The sequence below is a fragment of the Papaver somniferum genome, chromosome 6 (assembly GCF_003573695.1).
Source record: "Papaver somniferum cultivar HN1 chromosome 6, ASM357369v1, whole genome shotgun sequence".
In the NCBI taxonomy this organism is placed as follows: Eukaryota; Viridiplantae; Streptophyta; class Magnoliopsida; order Ranunculales; family Papaveraceae; genus Papaver; species Papaver somniferum.
In genome coordinates, this window is record NC_039363.1 from 72,657,604 (window position 1) to 72,685,564 (window position 27,961).

At 36.0% G+C, this 27,961-nt stretch overlaps 3 protein-coding genes across 3 annotated transcripts; 2 read left to right on the top strand and 1 right to left on the bottom strand.

The window, feature by feature from the left end:
• Positions 1-6,481: 6,481 nt before the first annotated feature.
• LOC113287974 (L-ascorbate oxidase homolog) lies at positions 6,482-10,243 on the top strand. Its single transcript, XM_026536883.1, has 8 exons — positions 6,482-6,966; positions 7,073-7,182; positions 7,938-8,208; positions 8,315-8,417; positions 8,632-8,977; positions 9,100-9,462; positions 9,577-9,655; positions 9,750-10,243. The coding sequence occupies exons 1-8, from the start codon at positions 6,823-6,825 to the stop codon at positions 9,960-9,962; spliced, it is 1,629 nt and encodes a 542-aa protein (XP_026392668.1). The 5' UTR covers positions 6,482-6,822; the 3' UTR covers positions 9,963-10,243.
• Positions 10,244-12,315: 2,072 nt separating this feature from the next.
• LOC113290920 (putative Myb family transcription factor At1g14600) lies at positions 12,316-14,358 on the top strand. The gene is made up of 5 exons (XM_026540504.1): positions 12,316-12,568; positions 12,698-12,813; positions 13,365-13,384; positions 13,601-13,808; positions 14,053-14,358. The coding sequence occupies exons 1-5, from the start codon at positions 12,316-12,318 to the stop codon at positions 14,356-14,358; spliced, it is 903 nt and encodes a 300-aa protein (XP_026396289.1).
• A 1,358-nt stretch (positions 14,359-15,716) lies between these two features.
• Positions 15,717-17,491, bottom strand: LOC113290921. The gene is made up of 3 exons (XM_026540505.1): positions 16,810-17,491; positions 15,969-16,387; positions 15,717-15,872 (listed from the first exon to the last, which is right to left on the bottom strand). Exons 1-3 carry the CDS (start codon positions 17,489-17,491, stop codon positions 15,717-15,719), a joined length of 1,257 nt encoding a protein of 418 aa, XP_026396290.1.
• Positions 17,492-27,961: the final 10,470 nt, after the last annotated feature.

Here is a 27,961-nt window from a genome sequence, read left to right on the forward strand (position 1 = left end):
CACAAAACCATTACTCCATACCCTAGCTTATCTATGCAGAACCTTGGAAGGCACTAAAGAATCTCCTTGGTTGGCATACTTATTGACTATAGGAGGAAGTACCCTGATGAGAAATTCCAATTGTTGTACACGAGTTTGCACTCAAGCATACTAAAATTCATATAAAGTGACGGAGCTCTACTCAGATAGTTGCACTATGGACATCATATTCGGAGTCAAACTAATCATATGGATAGAAAAAAGGAGATGGAAATAGAAAAATGTAGATGGTTTTGATGTTAACCATATGATCGATGTTTCACATATCTGTCTGAAGGCCACTGCCAGAATGAACCTATCCTAATGGACTGAGATACCGGTCTGACTAATATCAACACAACTGGCATATACAAGGGAACCAGTGGTCAATAACTTAAATCTAGATCAACAAACTGGCAAATACAAGGGAACCAGCAGTTAACTACACAAAACAATAACAATTTTTTTTTTTAAACTTAACGGCATGAATAGATCTTTCTGATCCAAGCGCATGCTTCTTGTCAGCAGATTCTACGATAGTTCCCACGGGTCCTGCATTCCACGCTTGCTTAGGCGACGGAAACAGGGAGAACACACACATATTGCTATCCAAGTGTTAATACTTATTCCGATTGGTCTAACTGGTCCGTTTTTTTTTTTAGTGACTCAGTCACTCTAATTCACCCTAGCAGTGGTAACAACTTGAATCGTGTGCCCCACCTAATCACTTAGAAAAACATAGTTTAAAATGAAAAAAAAATAAAAAATAAAAAATAAATGAAAAGGACTCAACGAAATATGGTGCAACTATCATGTTATTTCTAACACCTGAGCTCTGTGCTTTTATGAATAGACTCTTTCGATGTTTCCATCTAATCAGATTGGTTCCTCAACTCCTATAACCAAGATGTTCCCATCCACTTAGATTGGTTAGTGCAAGCCTTAATAGGCATAAATTTCTAGGCTCTGGAGTTTACTAATTGCAACTAAAAAGTTTTTCCCATACCCCCAAACTTAAATCTCACATTGTCCTCAATGTTCTAAAGATGAAATTAAAAGCATGAACAAGGAGAGACAGTTACTATTTGAAGCAAAAGAGTGAAGGAAGGATATTACCGGGTTGCATGAGATTGGGTTACCTCCCAAGAAGTGCTAAGTTTATAGTCTTCAGCCAGACTAAGAAAAGGATTGGTCAACTCGAACCATAAAGTAACAGTCGAAATAACTGTGGGTCTTCAAAACCAAATAGAGCTGACCATAGGAAACTGCAGTGAACCAAGAAAATGGACAAGAAAAGCATGCCCTTACCTAGTTTCCTGAAAACTATCGCTAATTGCGGTTCAGGTTCAGGTTCTATGAAAGGGTCTAAATAGAATATTTTCATTGGCTGCGTTTCTTCATAGATGGGATCCGAATCACTAGGTCTTAGAGTCTGTAAAAACTCAAATACGAACTTAGAATCACGAAGTAATAACCTAAATAATTGCGGATCCTCTAAGTCAATCAGATATGACTTACATAGTTGACCACAGTGAAAGAGGTGGTCTTCCTTAAGAAAATGTGTCGACCCTAATCTCCTAAAGTAATTAGGTTTAGTCTCAAAAAATAATTGACACATCTGAAATTTATATGTTCCCACAATTGGTAGAAAAGTTTTTGGTGGGAAAACAAAGTCAATCTTGGTATTATTGCCTGGGCTAACCTCATCAACCAGAGGATGGGTTTCTAACAGTTGAGACTCGTGTTGAATATTATTAAGTTCGGGAAAACGAGTACGAAGATAGTCTCGTAAGATGGGTGAGGCATTGATGTCAAGTCCCAAGTGAGGGATATTTTTAAGAGTTAAAGCAAATGGAGAGTGATAATCACCCCCAAACTTAGAGTTTTCGGCGTCTCTAGATAGACTGGTCATAACCTCCCTAATTTCTAGGTCGGCAATTGATTTTTCTAAGTCAGGTTCATCCTCACTAATCTCTACGAGTTCATCTAAGAGTCTAAGACTATTGTTTCTAAATCGTTTGACTCGAAAACAGTACTCTCAAGATAAACTGGTTCCTCTAAACCATCATCAGCTTCGTAATCATCGTCTAAAATGGGGGTATTTCTAGTCAAATCCTCGTCCTTTTGAATAGGTAAATAATTATTAAAATTATTTGGATTTGAACTAGAAATATCATTATCATTATCAACACTATCCTCCTCCTCATCATCACAATATAATTTTTGATATTCACGAATTCTCAAGCTTTGTTTCCAACTACATGGTCTATGTTTATAATATTTCTCATAGATCGTTAGAGGTGATTCCTCAATAAAAGTTGGAGTATCCATATATCGCTGCCCACGCATATATTCACCAAGAGTCATTTCCGAAGACGTCTCTTGATAACGAGAATTTCTAGACATATATTCTCGCAACGTCATCGCAGGTGGCATCTCCTCAAAAGGATTCATCACCGAAGAAACACAAACTACAAAGGAATTCTACACAATCACAAACAAGGCTGACTCGACCAAATCAAACCTATAAATTCTAGCAAACAAAAAGCATGATGGCTCCACTTAGATTGTTTCTAGTCCAGCTTCTATCTTTCGAAAGGGAATTCGTTGCAATTTGAGCAAACCCCTCTGGAATCAATCCGAGTCAAAGTAAGTTGAATAGAGGCGAGGGAAGCTTAGTGGAGCTTTGATACCCAAGGCCTCACCGCTATCACAAGGCGGCGCAGTCACGCATTCAACTCACATAAACCATCATGAACTTCGCGGTGTGCTTAATAAAGTAACCGATATCCTTCGAAATTTTTTCCTAATAAGCGCGATACCCTATAGGTCTCTTTCTAATCAGGATTCCACCATTAATCATTCATACAATTCATATATTTATTCCAAACAATTATAGCTCAAATGATATCGACTCTTATTCTTGCCAAAGTAGATTTTTAGAAGATTTATTGTATATCACTAGCATGACGCATCAAAAGCACTAAGACCAAGCATACATCATCATACGATATCACAACCAATTAAGAAAAATCATAAAACAATTTATAAAAAGTGCAAGTAGTCAAAAAAGAATTAAATATAATTATTGTATGCGTAAAGAACGGCTTCCTCCATCATCCCAGTGTTGGGATTTAGCTACTCATATTAATCATGTTCTCAAAATACATTTTTATAGCTCAAAAAGTTGATTAAAAAATGAGAAAATGCTAAAACAGAGATTCGCAACAGTTATAAGCATTACAGTTCGCTGTATGAAACAAAACTGATGTGTAGCAAACAAACGATACCACCTCAGCGCTGTAAACAACGACACTTCCGCTGTACTGTTGACGCTGCTGAAAAACGACGGACCTGGCTGGTCCGTTCTTCGTGTTCTTCAGCTCCTTCCTCCTCTTCAACATCAGCAGGTGGACATTGCTGCTGGTTCTTCTTCTTTGCTCCTGCTGCGTCCCAAAGCTCTCCAAACTCTTGATAAAACTTTCTCTGACTCAAAGGAAGCTTATTTATACGTAACAACCCCACCAAATCTCACGAAATATCTCCCAATATCTTCTTTTATTCTTCACGGCTACGTCCGAAATTTCTTTCCTTGTGGACTCTGTTTACGCGTTAATAACAGATATTTTGTTATTCAATCTTCTAGGATCGATATATATCCTCCTAGGTACAATATCTTCCCTCTTTACTCGAGTATCTTCCAAAAACACAACTCGATATTCTCTCTGTTTCCAAAATATCTCTCTTCCCTGTTCGACTTAGTCTGGCTATTCTAGCCCAATATGATCGATCCAAACGCCCTTGCAGACCCTGTTTAGCCTTAACATGCCTAGCCCAAGAGAATTCAGCGATTGAATCTCTTTAAAAATCGTCCACAAATCAAAACCCAAATCTGCTGCGTGCATGGTTCTTTCCGTCAATTTTCATAATTCGAATTTGAGAAGGAATGCCCCCTATCCAGAGTAGGGGTGCGAATAGCAGCTGTCTTGGGGTGACCTGGGGGTGCCTCTTAGTAATTAGGTTACCCCTTATCCAAAAGCAAGAGTCCGAATAATACTTGTCCTCCGGGTGCCAAAATCAACTTTTCGAGCCGAATTTTTCAAAGATGTTTATTTCATAAAAATACATAAAAACACAATATTAGTACAAAAATAAAGTTCCAACAATACGGACATTGAGGACAAATTAGACACAAAAATGTGTCTATCAGTGATGCATCTGTTGACATATATTGTTACTCAAGTAGTTTACTCCATGATGTGGGGATTACTCCCACTTTTTCAAGCTTTATTCACATTCCCACAAGAAAGAATGATGCTTGCTAATGAGCGATCGTCAGGCATGTACAGACTTTCATCCTATTTCATGGCAAGATCAGCAAGCGACCTGCCAATAAAACTTACTTTGCTGCTTGGATTTATCATCATAACATATTGGATGGAAGGCTTAAAACCAACAACTTTTCAATTCCTCAAAACATTATTTGCCGTTCTTTACAAAGTTCTAGTTTTACAAGGAGTAAGGCTCCAGATCTAAATGATATTCTATTAATTCCATATTCCATTCGAGTATCTTTATGCAAACTCCAACACCATCATTCAATCACTGAGACTAACCATCTCTGCCACCAATATCGCGAGTTACTCTAGTTCATGCGCATTATCACCATCAACTCTCGTATTTCCTTCGATTAATCATCGTCCAACATCAATCACCACAATCCCTTGTTACACTCAAACTGCCAATGAGCTCCATAATCACCACAATCCACCAATAACACGATACAACTACAACTAGCAGAAGCATCTCTTCACGTCATCCAACCATCACCTCGTGTTCTGCAGTACTCTTGCCTTTGATAATTCATCATTGCCCTCTCATACACAACAACTCCAATCTTCTGTCCTCCTCGAGCACTTTCTGTTTAGCGTACACAACATTCAAACAACATCAACACTCATGGTTTCTGCCAATTCGTTCTTCTGTCCATCTAAATATCGGTTAGAGCATCAACCCCTCTTCATCTTCAGGCTAACCACGACACCTAGGTTCATTTTTTTCCTTGGGTTTCCATTGCAGTCTCCTGAGTTTCTAGCTATCACCGATTAAACAGCACCATCAACCCCAGTTCAGGCCACCCATTCAACCAAAGCAAACCCCAATTAATCAAGACATAGCCATCTTCTCTATACCCACGACAACTGCAGCTATATCTAATTTCAGATCACTGCCAACTCATCACTTACGTCTCCATTCCTCTTGTTTCAGTTCTTCACTGACACCCATCAGAACTTAGGTAGTGGTGGAACTAAACAAACCAGCAACATCATCCAACATAAATTCCCAACTTTTCCGTCGCCACCGACTGCAATTCTGTTGCCTCATCTTAAACTTCGATTCCACAAGTATTCATCATCATGATTGAGTTATATATATGAAAAAGGAAGAAAAAAAATCGCCGATGTGTTGTTTCTGTTGATAAAAGATGAGTCCAACGTTTCAAAGAAAATCGTCGGTCTGTTTGCTGATAAACAACTTGGTTTAAAGGATTAAGAGTTATTTTAGGTAAAAGATATTTTATTTTATTTTTTCTGGGTGGAATATCCAAAATGGATAATTGAACAATATTTTTTTGATTCATGTCCATATAAACAGTATCAAAATGTACAAGTCTGTTTCACCAGGAATTGTTGATTTTGATATTTTTAACCAATTTTGTACTTATATATCTGTCTTTGTACTATACGTAGAGAAAGAATCATGCTTGCTTATTCTCGTATTATCTCACAACTTTGATAACATGTTCTTTCAAAACGAGGCTCTGAATAATCTTCTGAAATACCAAGATTCATCATTTACAAAAGTAAAAAAACTATATACGGGCATACTAATGACACCGTTCACCAAATCACCGGCTGTCCAGATCACTTCTGATACATTTAAAACTTCATTTTAACCATAAAAAAACCAAAAATTTGTGGAGTGTCCATGTTCTTAACACTACACTGTACTGGGTCTTTGAACAATTGGAGGGTTTGAAAACCGCGGGCATTAAACATGAAAGGTATGGCCAATTTCATACGTAACATGGTTTGACCATAGTTATCAGCAGTAGCACATAACATAGGTACGTCCAATCCAACCCCAAATTTAATGAGTCCCACCACGCGACAAGTTTGATACATCCGGGTATTAATTTTATCCACCGTTTCTCATTTTCAAAAAGATCAGATTCTTCGCCTCTAAACTTTATGTCAAGTTTTTCTTGAAGGAAATTTCAGCGACAGAACTTATTGAAAAGAGAAAAAAATACTTTTCAACTATACCCTCATTAATCCCAACCAAGGCTGTATGAGTACAAGGTTAAAAATGTAAATCCAGGATATAAATTTCAATTAAGCCGTGTTTATGGGAAGGACGATTCTTTTACTCCTCACTGACAGCTCATCTATTCTCTCTTACTCGTCTTTCCATCTACAAAAGCAGCGAACAAATGTAGAGAGGTTAAAGAAAGAAATCTAAAACCCCTTTCACTCATTGGTTTTCTCTCTCACAGCTTCAATCACAGAAAGACATACAAAACCCAGAGCCATATATACCTTTGGAGAGAGAGAATAACCAGAGTTTTTCTTAGATAACCTTGCAATGGTGCCATAGAATCTGCATTTCTCCATAGATCTTGTTCAAACAAAGGCTGTTTTTGAGAAACTCATTTCTTTTGATATCATACCTCAATAAATTTACAGAGAGATAAACAAAGGCTGTTATTCAAAAGCTCATTTCTTTGATTCCGAGAGAAAGAAAATGAAAGATAATAACAGGGTACTCTGTTCTATCATTTTCTTGTTCTTGAGTGTTATTTCTTCAATTAATGCCGAAGATCCTTACAGATTCTTTGACTGGGTTGTTACTTATGGTGATATTTACCCTCTCGGCGTTAAACAACAGGTAATTATTTCATTTATTTTATCAGTTTATTGTTGTTTCGAAATTTCTTAAAAAATCAAAATGAATTATGAATAGGTTTTGATGATAATGTGTGGTATTGGTGCAGGGGATCTTGATAAACGGGCAGTTTCCTGGTCCTCAGATCGACTGTGTAACTAATGATAACTTGATTATCAATGTCCTTAACAACTTAACTGAACCTTTCCTCCTCTCTTGGTAAGAAACAACCTCACTCATCAAACAAAGTGTTTCATTGACTCCTGATTTTTTTATATTATGGAATGTAGCAAAACAATCGTCAATCACGGATTAGAGAAAGACCAGATCCATCTTAATGCATTATTCTTTCGTTTTTGAAAAGATTATAAATTTAATACTACATTCAAAATCATAAATTATATGGAATGGTCAATTAAAAGAATATAAAGGATATATTTGTCATAAATGCATAGGAAAGTATCTATTCAGTAAATCATACAAAACACATGTATCAGATCCACTCATCCACGTTTCCAGATTGAGTTTGTTGGTATAACTCAATCTACTGCAGTAAAATACTCGAACTAAGATGGTGGCTGAATCTTGTTGACTTGAACTAGGCAATCGCTGGACGTTTGTTCTGCACTATTTGCACAGTGTGCTAATATGGCAGTCTTGTTAATTTGCTAAAGTAAAGGTTTTTTTTACCACAAAATATAAATAAATTGTGGGTTTTTATGATTCACTGCACGCCGCCGTACTGAGTTTATGATATCATGACCAAAACCTCAGGGTCACATCACATGGTTGGTGGTCCCACCATATTGACTAGGTGAATCATTGATCCAACGGAGGAGTTTGAATCAAAAATACCAAACCCCAAATGAATGACTAAAACCCTAAGATTATCTAATGCTCTGTTAAATTTCAATTTCTCATGAGAAGTTTGGCAGTTGATGATGATTATGTTGGTGGGTTTTTATTTTGTTTAGGAATGGATTACAACAGAGAAGGAATTCATGGCAAGATGGAATGCCAGGAACAAATTGTCCAATTCCTCCTGGTCAGAATTTCACATACATTCTTCAAGTCAAGGATCAAATTGGTAGTTTCTTTTACTTCCCATCAACTGGTTTCCATAAAGCTGCTGGTGGGTTTGGTGGTATCACTATTGCAAGTAGACCTAGAATTCCAGTTCCTTTCCCACCTCCAGCTGGTGATTTCTTTATTCTGGCTGGTGACTGGTACAAATCAAGCCACACTGTAAGTTAAATTCCATTTACTATTTCAAGCTCATTTATTAGTAGATAACTAGTGTTTTTTTTTCCTCTTTCAAAAATCTTAACATTTTTGTGTGCATAATTTTTAGGATTTGAAAGCAACTTTAGATGGTGGAAGTAATCTTCCTTTACCTGATGGACTTCTCATCAATGGCCGTGGATCAAATGGACATACTTTCACTGTGGAACAAGGTAAATTTATTGAATTATATTTAGGGCATACATACAATGGCAATACCATGTGTACACTCGGTTATTGATGGTCAGTCCAGGGTGCATGTCATTTATCTTAGAAAACTGAAGCTTTGTTTTACCGCAATACAAGTCCACCTGCTTGCTATTATAGTTTTGATAAATTTTGCCATTCGTTTGCTTATATTTAAATTTTGTCATTGTTTGTTGGCAGGTAAGACATATAGGTTCAGAATATCAAATGTGGGGTTGGCATCATCAATTAATTTTAGAATCCAAGGACATAAGATGAAATTGGTTGAAATCGAAGGTTCCCACACACTTCAGAACACTTACTCTTCCCTAGATGTCCATTTGGGTCAGTCCTATTCCGTCTTGGTAACCATGGATCAGCCACCAAATGATTACTACATTGTAGCCTCATCACGATTCACCACTCCAGTGCTTATGGCTACGTCCACTCTACATTACAGTAATTCAGGTGGAAAAGTTTCTGGTCCTCCTCCAGGTGGTCCAACCATTCAAATTGATTGGTCTCTTAACCAGGCCAGATCTATCAGGTAAAATCACCTTCACCAAATCTCTGTTATATAACGCCAACAGAACTTGATGCAAAGAGAGTTCCTGATTTTCATATCAACATCTTTGACGAGTTACTGTTTTATGTACCATCTTAAACCAGGTGGAATCTAACAGCTAGTGCAGCCAGACCCAATCCACAAGGCTCTTACCATTATGGATTGATCAACACCACCCGCACAATTAGGCTTGCAAACTCTGCTCCAATAATCAATGGCAAGCAGAGGTTTGCTGTGAATAGTGTATCCTTCATCCCTGGGGACACGCCATTGAAACTCGCCGATTACTTTAATCTTGGAGGTGTCAACCCTGGAAGCATTCCTGACAATCCCACTGGTGGCGGTGGTTACCTCCAAACTTCAGTAATGGGTGCTGATTTTCGGGCCTTTGTAGAGATTATTTTTGAGAACCCAGAAGACACTGTCCAGTCGTGGCATGTTGATGGATATAATTTCTTCGTTGTCGGGTAAGATTACATTGGTTGGTGATTGTTTTTGAAATTTGCATCTTATTTTTTTTTATTGTGTTTATTTTTAAACCCTTTGATTTTTAAACTGTGAAAGTTTTGTGGAATGAACAGAATGGACGGCGGGCAATGGACTCCTGCGAGTAGATTGAATTACAACTTGAGGGACACAGCTTCCCGTTGCACCGTTCAGGTAGATAGAAGTTCCAACTCAAATTATATATGCTGCAAAGTGGCATGCTGTTGGTTCTTTTTCCTTATGCTGTTTGGGTCTCAACTTGTTGCAGGTATATCCCAAGTCATGGACTGCACTTTACATGGGTCTGGATAATGTTGGAATGTGGAACATAAGGTCTGAGAACTGGGCTCGGCAATACTTGGGTCAGCAATTCTATCTTCGTGTTTTCTCCCCAGCAAGATCATGGAGAGATGAATACCCCATTCCAAAGAACGCCCTTCTCTGTGGTCGTGCCTCAGGTCGTAAAACTAGGCCTCTTTGATTCCATTTAGAAGATTTGATTCTGTCACGAAAGGGTGACGCTTCTTCGGATTTGTATCAAGAGAGATGTTCTTTGTAGAACAGAGAGACTACCTATTGCTGCTCAGCTGGTGATATTGCTTAACTCAAGCATGTATTAGGTTCATTTTTTTTACTCCCCTGTTTGCATCACTCTATTTCTTCATATTATAGGCAATTTATCCATGGTGTTGTAATCACAATTGGAACGAAATAGAAGTATAATTTAAATGAGGAAAAATTCAACCGATTTTTCAGATCTTATTCAAACTAAAAATTTCCAGTCCCGTCCAAATTTGCATTAGATGAAAATCCTGTATACTCGGTTCTTCTCTAAGCAAGGCCGTTCCTGAGAAATTTTTGCCCTAAAGCAGAATTTTTTTTTGATGCCCCCAAAAAATTTTTTTTTACGCAACTCTGATAATAAAAGATTATCATTCTTTATTTTAGAACCCTAAATCCCAATCTTTCAAAGGTTTATCACTTAACAGTTTCATAAAAACACCAAAAGCAACTAAGTAAACAGCGCCAATATGTCCTAAAAAGATTTCTGAATTTTAGAATTAATAACAAAAAATTCTGAATTAATTATGGTAAAATAGATCGATCAAAAATAACCAACATCTTCTGACCAAAATATAAACCCTTATTATTCTCTATTTAAATGTGCATTAGAATTAGAAAAAGAGCGAATCATCAATGATCAATGATTTAAAACAATATAAAAAATTTAAATAGCTATCTAGAACACTTTTCTTCTTTAATTTTAGGCTCCAAAAGAGAAAAGCAAAAAGAAAAAAAATGTATGTCAAAAACTAAAAAATATTTAACAAGTTTATAGAAGAATCATCGATATGAGTCCCCAAACATTAATATCAAATAAGCTCTTGCCTCCAAATACTTTTGTAGTTCATCAGTTAGTCCCTAAGTTTCATTCATTTCTAAGAATACCCCTTAGTGTAAAATCAGGCTTTTGCTGCCCCTAGGCTTTGCTGCCCTAAACTGGGCCTTTCCCTGATTACCCTATGGGGCCGGCCCTGCTCTAAGTTACAAGATGCCACTTAAATTTACCACAATGATTTCTTCCAGAAACTCTCTCATTCTTTTGAAGTGGCTAGCTCTCATCCTTATTCCTACCCTGAACCATAAGAGAATAATGCCCATTAGCAACCACTGCAGGAGTCCTTTGCAGAACTGAAATCTTCCAAAACTGAATTCTACATTTGGAAGCAGAGAAGAGGCAAATACCGACATATATGCGAAAATCTGTTTCACCTAATTTGACAGTAAGCAGAAGAAAACATTCAGTACTCACGTCACAACTCGTTCAATTCCTGAGCTAATCAGAAGTAGAATGAAGAAACCGACGATGATGACGGTTTTTCTTGTAAGTTGGACGTGTCGTCGTATACAGGAAAGTCGACATGCGAGGCATGTCGAAGAAACTATAAACCACGTGTCTGTAAGTAACTGGAATAGTTATAAATTCCAAATTTGAAAAAGAAGAAAGCAGAGCAAAGAATTTGTATTGAATGTTTGCTAAAAGATAAACCGGAATAAGAGGAATTTGATTATTCTGAAGAATGATGAATGAATGAAGTTCTTTTTTCTTCTTTTTATTCCAGGAGATATGTTTCCTGATGAAGGGCCATGCATTGCTTACGTTTGTAGTTTCAACTTTTAACCTCTTGCTTTGTCTTTTCTATTCAAGGTATTTAATTTCTTGAACTAACATCTTAACTTGCATGGAATAACCAGACGTTTCAAAGTTTCTTCATAGTGATTCAAAATGCACATGCGTTGAACAATTGTGTTACATATTACATCATTGTAATGCGTTTTTAGTCTCTATACATATTTGATTTAATCATAAACAAATTTGGTATTTGCCGAAGTATATAAGTTAAACAACTCGGTTAGAACTCAGCTACAAATTAAGCCTCTTTAGATAGAAAATGAAACACCCCATGATAAAGCGAACGGGTAAATTAAGAGTGACTTACAGTGAAAATAGTGTGATCAAAACAAACTCGAGTTCAATAATTAGGATGGTAATTAACATAGATTATTGTTAAGGTTAATGATGTTAACTCATCCAATCATGAAGACATTATATTCGTATTTTCACTAGGATTAGAGAATAATCCTCTCATCGGTTCAAACCTGTTCCAAAAACTGAAGGTGGTTGTGGAAGCTGTACATATAAAGACAAACAGGTTCCTAATTCTCTCTAGATGTGGTATTTATTCTCTTTTGTTGACATATATAAACATAGTTTCATTCTCCATTGAAGAACATTCAACCCTCTATCTCTCTATCTTTCTCTCTCAGAGAAGATGGAGGAAATTTGTGAGATAACACTAAACCTAAAGAGGCCACCATCTTCTCCACTTGATCTAAGACTTGAGCCACCAGACCCAACAGATACTGAATTTGGTTTGCAACGTCTCGAAAATATAGTACCGGAAAATAGTTGGATATCAAGAACTGTAAGACCTTATGTTAGATCAAAGGTACCACGACTTCCGTGGACACCGGATCTTCATGATGTCTTTCTTCATGCAGTCCATCGCCTTGGTGGAGAAGAAAGTAAGTAGTAGTATCCTTCCTTTCTCTAACTACATATATTTTTCAAGTGTTCTTGACAAAACTTGGTCAAATAAGAAAAGCTTGGAAGGCTCGTATTAAGATAAGACCTGCTAATCTTCCAATTATTAGTTCTTTTTGGTTCTTTTCTATTGGTTTACGGGATTACAAAGGCTACACCAAAGTTGGTGTTAGAAACTATGGATGTAAGGGGACTTACGATATCACATGTTAAGAGTCATCTTCAGGTATGTGGTCAGACTGCGCCAGCTTGATAGCATTTCTAGCGATCTGCTGGATCTATATGTTAATATGAATATGTTATATGCAACCATATAGATTGTTCATGATCTAGCTTGCTAAATAGCAAGTTAAAACGTTAGGGTTTTAATAAGTGTGGTATATGGCGTTGATGAGTAACAGATGTACAGGAGCATGAAGCAGGAACAGATGATCCAAGGTATCTCAAAATGAAGCCCTAGCTAAATTAACTAGCACTTTAATTTTTTGCTTGACAACAATGGCATGCATGAGTCATGCCTAATACATGCGCTAAGTATTGGTGCATGTAAAGAGAACATTCATTCTTTGGGACTGCTTGATCATCAAAATTACGCTCATTAGCATTACTCACGCACCCTTTGTAGGCTAAGGAAAAATTAACGGATAATATTAGTTCCATTTTAATTATTTTCTTAATCTTTTTGATTTATTTTTTGGGGTGCCTCATGCATAAATTCAGAGGCAGCTAGAGCGGCCAAAAAGAATGACAAAGTAAATCATCCCCCCCCCCCCGCAGCATCGTCGACATCATCAAGGGTTTGTAAATATATTAAATTTCAACCCGTCATCTTTGGATTCATATAGAACCGGGTGACAAACTGCAAGCCAGAGAAATGTTGAAATTCTAAATGCGTATAGCTTCACAGTGCATTAGGATGTGCTGCAGTCTGTTTTACGGTCCTAAATGAAAGCTACAAATTATATTTTGGATTACTCTTTGATTTTACTTTACGTGCACATTATTTTGAACAGGAATTACGAAGAGAAAAATAAGTTAGGATGGACAGGCAAACAGAAAGGCATCATTGAATACCATCATCATCATAAGGCTGACCAGAGCTACGCCTCAAACAACCACCACGAAAATGATGGAAGTATTGTAGTGACTTCAGAATGCCAGATAAGGAAACCAAAATCCTACATCATCTGCACTGGACTTCTTAAAAGCTGCTCCCCCCAAGTAACACATCTCTCTCCCTCTCCCTCTCCTAATCCTAATCCTATCCTATCCATACCAAAATGAGCCAAGTCGTATTTGTTGGGCCTAGGTATATGCACTATAGCGCCCACAACCCGCGTATATATATTCGGCGTTAGATTCTCAAAAAACTTTAAAAAAATATTTAGCCTTCTGTTTTATAGACGCATGGTTTTCGCAGAGATGATATGAAATTGATCTGCTAATATATTATCTGAAATTGCAGGAGAGTGGCTATGAAATGCATAAAGAAATAGAGATGAATAAAGACCTCCCAAATGAATATACTGGAAGTGAACGCATGATTCCAGGCTCGCATTACTCACAACAACCACTAAAATCATATGCTGCTGCAGATCATCAAAACGAAGTTGTCGATAGCTCATTGTCTCTTTCTTTATTTAGAAATGCTTCAAAACCATTAAAACTCAAGTACGATGATTCCTACACTAATCTAACCAGTGGTACTACTGATCATGGGTTTGGTCTCTCTCTAGATATAACATCCTCCTGCTCTTCTACTCTTCGCTAACATAGTTACACGTTAGTTGCCGATGAAAGTTAGACATTAGCTCGCGTATCAGTCTCTAATGTAATGTAATTTTACGACAACTCTCTTTAATAAAGACAAGTTTTTTTTAAATAGACTGTAATTCTTACATTTTAAATGATTCAAGAGCTAATTTCATGCTTTTTGATATCTTAGAACAGCGGTCTCTCATTAGGGATTTCTAAAACTATATAAGGGTTCGAACCCCGATGTCTGTATTGGGAGGGAACATGAGAACCATCATACCACTCTTGATGATTTTCAAGCTAATTTCTGACAAGTGTCAAAGTTTTTTTTTTTCTTTGAAACATTAATTTTTTTTAGTGCTGCACGAGTATACATTCTACCCACTGAGTCACCAATTACAATATATGACGGTCTCTCGTTGTTCTGGTTGGCATGAGTTTGGACTATGTCTCTTCCATAAAAAGAGTGGTGATTCCTGAATGATGTGTTGTAGTCGTGGAATCTCTGCATATAAAACCACTTTTTATAGGTCCCCGATGTAGTCGTTGTATATGCATAAATTTCAATCCATTAATTGTGACCTCGGGAGTACATGTCCGGTTGATATTATTGTTGTACCGCGCCGATTAGAATGTGGATTTGGGATCTGTGGAATGTATAGGAGGTGTGGGGCAGGGACGGGCCTAGTAAGGGGCTAACCAGGGCTATAGCCCGCACCTATTTTTAGCAAGTTAAAAATTTAGTATTGGTAATTTTTTGAAAACTAGTAGTTAGACCACCTTTATTTTAAGAATTAGTAATTAGCCAACCTTTATTTATAATTAATCCTTATAGTTGTAGCATAATTAATTTTTAGCCCAAAAACTTGTTTAAAACATAGAATTTTCTTTGTCACATCCATTTACTTTCCCATTTTTTCTTTATAAATCATAAATTTCTTTCCCCAATCACTTTTCAAAATTAAAACTTGTGGATTTTAACGTTGTGTTTGTCTATGTATCTACTATTTTACAGGTAAATTCTAGCTAACCATTATTTATGTAACTCGTTCAAAAAAATTTACGCGGCATTCGGCCGCATTGACGACTAATAATATTCCACTATGCTTCAAAAATAAAGATAAAAAAAATTCCAGCCCTATCCTACCAAGATTTCTGGGTTCGTCCCTATGTGGGGGTGGTACCTCTCCATCCCAGGTAAACACCTGTTTTGACTGCAGTGCGATCTTCTCAATCTTTGTCAAGTGTTGTGGTTTTTTCGGTAGACAAGCTCAATCCTAATGAGCTACAGTTACCAAAAAAGAAAACAAATTAATGTGGCAATATAAGCAGTGAATGTTTTTCTTTTTTGATGCTAACAGAAGATTTTATTGATTAAACTCTTCCAGAGAGAACATGATCATCCTCAATCCACTTAACAATGTCTGGAGGAAAATTCGAGACAAAAGAGAAACTACTAGCTTCAAGTCTAGCTTTTCTTGCTAACTCCTGAGCCACACTATTACTTAATCTATTAACTAACTTGCAAAACTAGAATTCATGAATTGAAAATTTGTTTTTAACTGAAAGAAAAAGGTGATGATTGATCCAGTGCACTTGTGGGTCTTCCATATGTATAGAGTTCACCGAGTTCTCGTAGTCCGTCTCAATTATCAGTTTATTGAATCCATATTCTTCTATCCATTCTACAGCTTTGATCAAGGCTTTACATTCAAAATGTTCTGCTCCAACCTCAGCTTCCATTTCTTCTTCCAAGCTAAAACCTTTCATTACTAGTGCATGCCCTGCATGATCACGAACTATTAGTCCAATGATACCCTTTTTTGTTTCATAAACATAAGAAACATCAATGTTGACTTTAATATAGCCTGTATCTGGTGGAAACCAAATTTTAGGAAGAATACGCTTGCTGCTAGAAACACTAGATGAGACAGAAACAGATTCACATTGTTTAATCAGATTATAGATTTTAGTAAGAGAACTGTGAACATTAGGTTTTACAGTCTGGAAAATCCAACTGCATCTATCCTTCCATATGTACCAAACTGCACACATAAGTTTGATGACAATAGAATCAGTCATGAGAAAACTATTATTGCCTTCATCTGTGTTAGAATAAAACCAAGATATATGGAGTTAAAGTTTTGTATAATATATGAAATATTCACATTTAAAGCATTCCAAACTACTCTAGCATAAGAGTATTCCACCAGTAGATGACTAATAGTTTCAGTGTTGCTGCTGCAAAAACTATATTGAGAATCTATATCAGCCTTATAAAAATATAATGTTCCCTTAACAGGCACAATATTTTTCAGGCATTTCCAAATAAATAATTGGACTCTATGAGGAACTTTAAAGTGACAAAGTTTTTTCCAAATCTCTGTAGGTACCGTGTCACCTATGATAGCATTAATAACATCTTCAGCACAGAGTGCACTATATGCACTTTTCATAGAAAACTTACCTCTCCTATCTGGTTTCCAGATTAGATAATCCTCCCCTGTATCAGGCACATACATACTGAGAATAGCATTAGAAGTTTCTACATCAAAGATAGCACTAATAATTTGTTCATTCCAAACTCTAGTACCAGGGTAGAATAAATCACAAACAAATGTAAAAGAAACAAAGATAGAAAGTCCCACAGTTGGAACAGGTGGACTATTAAGACCAATAATGCAATTGTCTAGCCAGATTTTAATTTTTTTGCCACATTGAACAATCCATTTGGAATGTTGTTGCACAACTTCAATGCCAGAGTATATACTCCTCCAAAGCCAATAGCAACCCTCTTTTGATTTATCTGGGTGAAGTAAATTACCCTTCTTACCATATTTGGCTCTAACAATCTGCATACACAAAGAGCTATCATTATTACAGGCTTTCCAAACAACCTTAGTTAACAAAGTTGTATTAAAGTGTTCAAGGTTCCTAATACCAAGGCCACCAAGAGTCATTGGAACATGCAGCTTGTTCCATCCTATCAAACAAAGACCCTTATTATCAATATGTCCCCACCAAAAGTGTTTTTGGATGGAGTCCATATGATCTATCATAGTTTTAGGAATTCTAAAGCACCCCATTTGATAAGTAGGCAAAGCATTCAAAACATGTTTAACCATAGTTGTTCTAGCAGAGTGATTCATTGTCTTACCTTTCCAAAACTTTAGTCTAGTGCCAAAATATTGAATAAGAGGTTTAAAACCTTGGTTTTATCCCTACCAATTAACAAAGTTGTAAGGACCCTCAAGCTCGTCAACGCTAGTCAAGAGACTATTATCTGATAATAATTCAATTAGTTTAACACGAACGTTAATTAATAGATTAACCTAACAACGATTTAGATACGAAAATAGGATCGTTAGATTTATCTCGAAAAGTTATGCGAAATGGGCTGCTCGAACGTGTCATTCGGATACCAGAGGGAGAAGATATCATCAGCTTTGTTTAAAGGGCAAATTAGTCATTTTGCAGCTTTGCCGACCTGGGATACCCTTATCTAGCTGAGTGTGTGGTTTAGCAAATCTCTTTAGTCTTATCCTAGTCGAGTAGATTTTCATCTTCTTTCTTCTCTTTCTTCTTCTTCTGTTTCTTTCTTTCTCTATTCTTCTCTGTGGAGAATTTGAGAGTCATGCGTAGCGATTTGTTGAGCACGGTCAGTTGATGAAGATGTATCTATCAGGATGGTGGCGATGTTGTTGTGAAATAAGAAAGAGAACAATTTGGGATCGGATAATTAACAGAGGAAATCCAGTTAGGGTTTGTAAACGGTGTATTTTGATTCGTATGGAATGGATAGGTTAATTAGGTTGTTGATAAATGAAGATTAAAGGGTTGTTGTTTAATTGAAGATGTATAACTGTTTTGAGGAAGAATCAGTGAAGTTAGGGTTAGGGGAAATTCAGAATAAGAGTTTGAAGATGAAATTGAGAGTTTAAGGAGAAGATTTGAGATGGGTATGATTAATATGGAAGTTAGGGTTAGGTCTTGAATTCGAATTAGAAAAATAGAGGATTGGGAATTTGTTAGGGTTTTTCATAGAACCATTGGTGGTGTTGAAGATTATTGAATTTGTTGATGAGTTGTGATGAGTTGCTGCATTGAATCGAGGTGAAGAAGAGATTGAATACAATTGCCTGAGTGTTATTGTATCGAGGTAAGATTTATTATTAGCAAATTTAGTGTAGTTATTCATTTTAGTTTTGAGTTCTTGATGTGGTGGGTGACGTAAAAATTGAGAAAGGGGTTTGCCGTGGACGTGGAATTATAAATCATTGGTGGTGATGCTGTTAAACCAGGGGTAGAATGAGATTTATCATATTGAGAATGAATGGATATGTAGTACTTAGAGTTTTGTAGTGGTGATGGTTCTTGTTTGTGTCTGGGATATGGTGGAAATGGAATTCAGGACATGAATAAGTTTGTGATTGTGAAGTCAATGTAATGAACATGACAAGGGAGTTGGTGTTAGAGTATTGAGTTACAGATGGAAAGAGTGTTCTTGAGTTGAGATAAGTCTAGAGGGAGATAAATATGAATTAGGTGAAGGTTGAACAGCTGTGGAGGATTATGATTTGTGTCCAAGACATAAGATGAATTATCTAAAGAGGGTGGTGTTATTGGTGCAGATGAAGTGAAATGAGTTGTAGCTGGAATTGTAGCTGTTTGTAGATGAAAGAACTGTATGAGGTATATGAATTGTAGATGATGGTTGGAGTACTCAGTGATGCAATGAGGGTTGCAGTTGAAGTTATAGATCAAGCAAAGACTCGACTGGTTTAGTGGTGACTAAATTGTGTGTGTTCAACTGAGTTGTGTATTGGTGGTACAGGGAGTGAGAATATTGTTGTAGCTGTTTGCAAGAGTCAATCTGAGTTTGGTATAATGGAGATGGTGATGTGTTACTTCAGGTTGAATGGGTGTAATGATGATTGTAGAGACTAGATAATAGCTCCAAAGGAGGCTTGCTACTGCAATTGCGGGTAAGCTTAGTTTGTATTGTAATTTGAAGTTAGATAAATTGAATGTGCAATGTGCAAAGTTGATGCTCTGTGATTAATATGGTTTAATTGAAATAAGAAAATAGAAGTTGGTTATTAGGAAGTCTTAGTTTGAGTCATGAGTATTTTGATGCTTAGTTTGGACTGAGCAAGGGCCTGTACCAGAATCATGTTACCTGTCTGACTCGGTTATCTGACTGAGTCGACTCTCTGTGTTGACCCCGATTTAACTTTGACCAATTGACCAGGATTTTGACCTTAATTAGACGTTGCCCGCTAATTGGCCATGTTGACTGTTAGTGACTGTTAGTTGACCAGTTTAGATCAGGCCTTGGATTAGTGGACTTGTTTAATGGACTTGGGCTTAGGACTAGTTACAATATATTGATGATTTGGATCCCTTACGGTCCAATTAGCCTTTGGTTCCTTCTACGGAGTTGTAGATCTTTATAAGACTTAGCTAATGGACTATAGAACCAACCTAATTGAACTGGTAAACCTTAGCTATACTAAAGATAGAGAATAAAAAGGTGTAAAGTCATAAATGGGCTTATAACCATTAGATAGACTTGTATGATTCTTGTATGAGCCATTTTGGCTAGATTCTTAGAGTTCTTGTGTGATTAACAATTAGTCTATATTAATAACTATCTATTCAAAGGATGAACTAGTGGATCGTGGATCTCGAGGTAGGCGTGGCTTATCATCAAAAGAGGTGGGAATACATTTGACTCTTTTGTAACCATTGTTGTTTCTTTTACAAAAGTTTATATTTAACAAACCATGCATTGTCTGTCTATGCATTCCATGCTTTATTTAAATTGCATTATGATAATTCTGTTGATTCTTTGAATCTTTCCATGAAATGGAAAAGACTTGTAAGGTATGTCATTATGAATTGTTATGGGAAATGAGAATTTCCACTTGTGGTATATATGATACGCTCCTTCACATTTATATCTACATGAATTCAGCTTTTATGCTTATATCGGTCGACAATTTGCGAGTTCGGAATTGTCGACATCCATATTTACGATTAGGCGTGGATTTACGAGTTCGGAATTGCACAACCATATTATACATTGTTTGAAGAAGGAGTTTGTCCATATACATGTTTGTTTACTTCTGTGAGGATATGCTCTTTCACATTTATATCTACATGAATTCAGCTTTCATGCTTATATCGGTCGACAGTTTGCGAGTTCAGAATTGTCGATATCCATATTTACGATTAGGTGTGGATTTGCGAGTTCGGAATTGCACAACCATAGTATAGTTTGTTTGAAGAAAGAGCTTGTCCATATTTGTGTTTGTGTATCTCAGTGACTTGGTCACTATTTAATGTCTGAGAAAACATTATTATTTTTCTTAATCTTGTTTATGATTACTTAGAAGTTAAATGTTAATTATTCCCACTTTCAGTTTTCAGAGACAAATCAGAGTTGCGCAGCGAAAGCCACAAGTGTTGACTCCGTTAATTAGTTAACTTCTGCTATGTTTATTATGTTGTTTATTGTATTTGTAAACCAAATGACTATTGTATATGTATCATTTGAGAGAAATTCATGTATATATATTCTGAGCGGGGTTAGTTTTGGGATAAGTTTTGTAGCAGATTTCTTAATTGAATGTTTAAGTATTTGAATTAGATTTGTAGTGCCTCTTTATTTAGTTAATCTCTTGGATTAGTCAGCTGCTAGCTTAGGGGGCGCTACAAAAGTCACACCCAGGTATTTATCAGTGTCAGTCATTTCAGTCATTATAAGTTCTCTTGCTAGGAAATTTTTATAACTTGGAGGAATGTTATGAATCAAGTAAACACTGGATTTGTCTAGGTTGAGCATCTGTCCAGAAACATTGCTAAAATAGTCAAGAACACCCATGATACCCTCTATATTGTGCATACCTGCCTTAGTAAAAATCAAACTATCATCAGCAAACATAAGATGAGTGATACCTGGTGTATTCCTATCTGCTTTTACACCTGAAATTAAGTGATTAGTCTCAGCATTTAAGAGCAATCTAGATAAGAATTCCATACAAAGAATGAAGAGATAGGGTTAAAGAGGATCACCCTATCTAATACCTCTAGTTGGAGAGAAACTTTGAGTGGGAGAACCATTCAGAAGCACATAAATAGTTGTAGTGTATATACATTGTTCTATGAAACCACATAATTTAGCATCAAAACCAAATTGTTAAGAACACCTAGAAGGAAATTCCATTCAATTCTATCAAAGGCCTTAGAAAGGTCAAGTTTTAAGGCCATTGTTCCACTATGACCCTCTTTATGTTTCATGGTATGTATCATCTCATGAGCAACAATAATGTTATCATGAATATCTCTATCTGGGACAAAAGCAACTTGAAAAGGAGATATAAGATGATTTAAGTAGGGTTTAATTCTATCAGCAGTAATCTTAGATATGACTTTATAAACTGTGTTGCACAAACCTATTGGTCTAAAATCCGCTGGACTCTTAGCATTATCAGTTTTAGGAATCAAACTAAGATAGGTTTTATTAAACTCCTTAGACATATAACCTGTTTCAAAGAAACTCTGAACAGCAGTGATAATATCCTTACCAACTATCTCCCAATTATATTGATAAAAGCCTGCCTGAAACCCATCAGGCCCAGAGGAACTCCAAGCACTCATATGTTTGATTGTTTGGTGAATTTCATCCATAGTAGGAATTCTAGTCAAATTGTTGTTATCTTGAGCAGTAATAATGGTAGGAAGAATATCAGAAGTAATGTCAGTAAACACTGGTACAGTGGTTTTACTAACCCGAGCAAAATGATCCACAAGTAAATTAGCAATATCTTTAGAATCACTATACCAAATACCATTAGTATCACAAAGACAATCAATATTTTTCCTACACATTCTTCTATTAGCTAGAGTGTGAAAATATTTGGTATTATGATCCATTTCAGTAATAAAAGAATCACCAAATTTTTTCCTATAGAAATCTTCCTTAATATTAAACCAATCATCAAGTTTCTTAGTGATAGCAACAATATTATCATGCTGAGAATTATAAGACATATCATTCTGAATAGTTTCAAGTTGAGCTTGTAGATTATTAACGTTCCTATCAATGTCTCCAAACTCAACTTTATTCCAATGAGACAATCTTTTCCTAGTTCTTTTTTGTTTATTGCTCAAATTAAAAGCAATAGATCCATTAATATTAGTATCCCAAGCAATCTGAAGTTGATTCTTAAAAGCAAAATGTTTCATCCACATAGCAAAAAACTTAAAAGGTCTCCAAGAGTTGCTATCCATTTCCTTTGGGAGTAACATGATGGGGCAATGATCAGAGCCAGTTTGAACTAAGTGTAAAAGCTTGGATTGAGAAATACAACTGAACCAATAACTATTACCTAAGGCCATGTCAATTCTAGATTTCCTACTACCAGTTCCAAAACTATTGCTAATCCAGGTAAAATTCTTACATGTATAGCCAATATCCATAAGACCACAATTGTTCATTTTTTCTTGCACATATATATCCTCAGTAGAATAATTAGAAGCCTCAGAAACATCATGGAGATGAAAGTTTAGATCACCTAGAACTAACCAGGGTTGCAAAATATTTTCACTAATTTTCATCAGAAAATCCCATTGCTCTTTCTTTTTATCAAAATAAGTGGAGCCATACATGAAGGTTATGAGAACTTCTGGTTTACTAGGATCTATTCTAGTGATGACACGTATCATATTATTGGAGATATGTTGAATATCACAAAATATGCCATCCTTCCACATGAGAATTAAACCTACAGCAAGACCAACTCTATTAATATTAACATGATTACAGTAGCCTAGGGAAATTGCTAGAGAAACCACTATTTCACTGTCTACTTTAGTTTCTATAAGAAATAGAAAATCAGGGGATTGTTTCTTAACAAGAACAAATAATTGATCTTTATTGAATTTTTTGGATAGGCCTTGAACATTCCAAGATAAGATCTTCATATTTAAAGAAATGTTAGAAATCAAAAGTTGAAAATTATGCAGAAAGTTAAGGTTTATTGAGAATATTACCACAACAGTAGAGGTCTCCACCATACCATGAGAGTTCTCTCTTGCAGGTTGATCTCCTTCCTCAGCCAAATCATGATCCATGCCATCAAAATTATGTATTTTATCAGTAGAACCAGTATTGTGACCAATGTTACTTTCAGTTTCAGTATCATCATCACTTCTAGATCGTTTTGCTTTCCTTTATTTTGCTAATTTCTCTGCCTTCTCTTGTTCCTCCAGCTGTTTACGACTTGCTTCACAGATTTGTTGCATCAATTGGTCCAAATCCTCAATTATTTCCACTCCATAATGCCTTTCTAAGTTATGGCAGTAACTGATATATTCTTCATTAGTGTATCTCCTAATCTTTAGATCCAGCTCAGTATTTTCACATTCTTCATCATTATGCTCTACTGTGAAACAATGATTACAAAGAAGGTGTGGCTGTCTCTCCCAGTGATACCGAACCCATGTAACTCCACCAGCTGCAGTGTTCCATCCTCCTCCTCTGTGCATAGGCTTTTTGAGGTCAATCTTAACCCTTGCAGTTATAACAGTGCCAGAATCTGGACGATAATTATCAGGCTGTGTCCATATTTTAGGACCCAATTCTACCAAAGCTTCATCAATGACAGGTACTGCATGATGTTCAAGAAGAATATTTTTGAATTGCACATTCCACTCCTGGTGATAAAATCATGATCCTTTACATCAATTGAAGGATTGTATTTAACAAGAGTGATATGACTCTTTTGAACATTCCAAGGACCTCTTTTGAGAATTGCTTCTACTACTTTATTGGATGTGAATTGAAAGAGATAAATATTTTTATCCAGACCTCTCATATTTTTGATTCGATATTGCTTCCAAAGAATATTGACTTTTTTCCTTAAAGTATCTGTTTCCACCGGATCTTTTGAATGCAGTTTTCTAATTAAGGTGTTTTTCCATTCTTCTTTTGCAACTGATATGGCCCTTGTTGAACCCACAACTTTCCTAAGATTACGTTGGTTGAAGTCACGGATACGAGCTTCATTCATTTGTGAAGTGATAAAAGAAACTTGTGTATTTGAAGATGAAGCCATTGCTCTAGGTTTTAAATCTCTTAATGGAGTTCCAAAAGAAGGTAATATGAGAAAAGACTTTGTTTGCAGCTCAATATAAAGGAGAAAATCGAATAATTTATAACTGAAAATAGTTCTATTGTTATAACTATGAAGAGGTAAAAAAGGAAAGGATATATTCGAAGAAAAAATATACCGAATACTGGCATTGAAGTCGATTACAGTCAACTCGGAAATATTTAGAGGATAGCTGGAGACCCACAAATTACGCTGATCTATAGGGGGAATTATTGAATTTTGAAAATTCAAATTCTGGTTCACACAATGTTGAATCGGCACTGTTGAATCGTAGTAAATTAACTCACCTTCTATATTGTGATTATATACATAATCTAAACTGTAATACTGGTTCATACTGATAATAACCATTCTTTGATTGATGGCTTGCAAAACTGCTGTCGGAGATGATATCAAATCGGAGCTTGGCTGCAACAATATTGTTGACAGAAAGAGATTAATCAAAACAAAAGCCCAATAATGGAAGCTTCCCATGGTGAATGGTAAGATGGCCCTGCAAAAAGATTAGAAATCCATTAGCAAAACAATAATAAACTTCAAAAAGAAGAAAAGCATTTTAGGTCTGAGAAGAGATTGAAAATGATAATAATTGCTCATATAGACACCATTAAATCTATTATAAAACAAAGAAAAAACCAATAATGAAAGTGGAATCAAAACATTGAAATAAAAGATTAGGATTGAAGGAAAAATCTAAAAGAAATAGGCTTCAAAGAGATTGAAAACTCATAGAAATTTTAGAGACTGAGTCAACTCAGTGTCGCCCGATTTGCAGAGCTGAAAAATTACATTCGTTCATAAGAATGGAAACAAAAAACTCAGTACAAAATCTGATATAAGCAGTGGATGTCGTCCGTATGAGTTCGGGTTTGTAGTTGAATGGTTAAGTGGAGGGATTCTAAAGTGGGAAAGTTTTGGGTAAGTCTATAATTCTTTGAGGGGTAGATGCCAAGCTACCATGAATATTTGGAATTTTAGCAGCATGTGTATTGCGGTATCGGGAGATGCATTGCAATTTTCGCAGATATTAGACTCGGAACGACTAACTCGGTGTAGGATGGTGAGGGTACTGGGTAAGCGATCAATTAGTGTTTCCACAAAAAAAAATGTATTTTTGGTGGGCATGGAAATGTCCAAAGAAAGTTGATAGGTGGTAGAAGATTTGGTTGTGTTTGGCATATGTCTCGCGTCAGGCATTTTTTTTTTTTTTATAATCAAAGGCTTTCAAAAAGGCTAATGGTCCCCCTCAACTGTTGGTACTAGCCAGGAAGGATGCACAGACCAGTACATGGAGGATTTCTTACATTTTTCCCATTGAGCTAGCTCATGAGCAACTGAGTTACAAGTTCTAGGTTGAAAACTAAAAATACAAGACGATAACTTAGAAGAATACAACTTAATGTCTTTGAATATGGCATCCGTACTAGAATCACCATTAAAAAGTCCAGAAGAAAATTGTTCCACCAGTTTTTTTGCATCGCTTTCTATGATGATATGCGTCATCTTCTGATCCACTACTTTCTTTAGAACTCCCCAGATAGCTCTAGCTTCCGCTTCTTCTGCAGATGAAACTTCAAATACCATAACAGCACAGAAAGAAGCTTTACTAGTGAAATCTCTCATCATATAACCCGCACCATTTTCTCCAGTAATGTCATCAAAGGCTCCGTTTGTGTTACATTTTATCCAACCAAACGAAGGGGGAATCCATTTGTCACTTAGAACTACAGGGGTAGTAGTGGTAACAACAGGGATAATTTTCCTGGTGAGTAACATGGCTCTGGATCTTTCTATAACAACGTCAGGCATTTATATATCCTAAATGGGTGACTTATTTTCCAGATTTTTTGTTTGCTCAAATGATTTTATATGGTGGATCATCTCGATATGTGGATGTTCATAATTTAGGATGCTTCTAAAGGACGAAGGTGGGTCAAAATTGTCCTGGATCCATGTAAGGATAACTGGATCAATATTCTCAACACTTTTTGGCAAGGTTAGCACTGGTTTGTGTCTAGGGTTACACATTGAGGAATCCAATTTGCTTTGACATGCATTATCCTCCCATTACAATTTTGTGGAGGATATGTTGTTCGATGGTAGAGACAAGGGAAACTAACTGTTTCCGTTGTGGGATAGACGAGGTTAGGAAACATAATGTGTCTGAAAAAAAAGGGTTTTTCCATAAGCTTGTTCAAATGGAATTTGGTTGGTCATGGATGACCCATGCTATTTTCATTAGTATGGTTTTATAAGAAACATAAATACAGATACAAGTTAGGAAGCTATCTTTGTTCAAGATAGGTGAACCTGTGCTCCATGAATCCTTAGTGAAGTCTTTCAGAAATCTTATTTGTAAATTTTCCACAAGAATACATCTTAGATTACAATCTAGTTTGTGATTCTTGTGTAAATTAAGGGTTAGGTATCTCTAAAGTTCTGAATTGTATAAACCCTAATCTTGGATTTAGATTCGTCTAATTCAGGAAACCGATTTCTTTATCCTTGATCTAGAATAAGAAAGGAAATAACCCGACTCCTGTTGGTGGCAGGGTAACACTAGTTTTCACGATGGAATATAAAGCAACTCCTAGGGGTATAAAGGACGTCAACTAGGGGAATCAAGTTTCTAGCTTCTTACTAGAGTCAAGAGACGTAAGGTAAAAATTGAAGCAGAATAGCTCTGAGGTTTATTCTGTTCAATTACATCTTAAACCGAAATCTTATAGTAGGCTAGTGTTTGTAGTGGCTTAATACAATGTGTGTTCAAACAGATTAGGTCCCGGAATTTTCTGCCGGACTGCAGTTTTCTTTGTTGAAAAAATATCTAGTATCTTGTTTTACTTTTATTTTCCGCACCATATTGATTTCATCTTTATAATTAAAAGTACAAGCAAGTTATACATTTATCATTTCTTGCGATTGAAGAATCTCTTTTAGAGATTATCCAAGGATGTTTTCTTGTCTGTTTTAGTCTATAGAAGATTATCTGTAGAATCCGCAACGAAAAAGTTGGTAAATTTACTCGGTACCCTTCCCGTTTGTAAGAATAACACAAGGATCACTTTTATAAGTAAAGGAGTTTATGATCTTGAATAAAATTCACAAGGATTTTAAACTAAAAATCAATTAAATTTCCAACTTAAGTCATTTTAATGGAATTAAAAGAGTTAATAACACATCTTTAATTATCATGAGATTGGTTACAAAATAAAAATGGTAGAACCTTACATTCTCATAGAATGAAATGTACAAAAGATAATCATGAAGATGAAGTATTGCAATTGTCATCTATTAGAGCACTGATCGGTTTAACCCACCAAGCATTGGTATGTCAAGTTTGGTTGTCATATTTTAGCTCCAAAACTCGAAGTTGTTTGATTAGATTACTAGAGTCAACTTCGTTAGGTTGGACTAGGAGCATTAGAAATATTACTCGTG

Bases quoted from the DNA above. Each gene is read 5' to 3' on its own strand.
- LOC113287974 (XM_026536883.1), top strand. From the start codon at position 6,823: ATGAAAGATAATAACAGGGTACTCTGTTCTATCATTTTCTTGTTCTTG. The intron at 8,418-8,631 runs GTAAATTTATTG...GTTTGTTGGCAG, and splicing joins TACTTTCACTGTGGAACAAG to GTAAGACATATAGGTTCAGA. The intron at 9,656-9,749 runs GTAGATAGAAGT...AACTTGTTGCAG, and splicing joins CTTCCCGTTGCACCGTTCAG to GTATATCCCAAGTCATGGAC.
- LOC113290920 (XM_026540504.1), top strand. From the start codon at position 12,316: ATGGAGGAAATTTGTGAGATAACACTAAACCTAAAGAGGCCACCATCT. The intron at 12,569-12,697 runs GTAAGTAGTAGT...TCCAATTATTAG, and splicing joins TCGCCTTGGTGGAGAAGAAA to TTCTTTTTGGTTCTTTTCTA. The intron at 12,814-13,364 runs GTATGTGGTCAG...CCCCCCCCGCAG, and splicing joins ATGTTAAGAGTCATCTTCAG to CATCGTCGACATCATCAAGG.
- LOC113290921 (XM_026540505.1), bottom strand. From the start codon at position 17,491: ATGAATCACTCTGCTAGAACAACTATGGTTAAACATGTTTTGAATGCT. The intron at 16,388-16,809 runs GTAAGTTTTCTA...TTATGTGTGCAG, and splicing joins CTGGAAACCAGATAGGAGAG to TTTGGTACATATGGAAGGAT. The intron at 15,873-15,968 runs GTGAACTCTATA...CATGAATTCTAG, and splicing joins AGACGGACTACGAGAACTCG to TTTTGCAAGTTAGTTAATAG.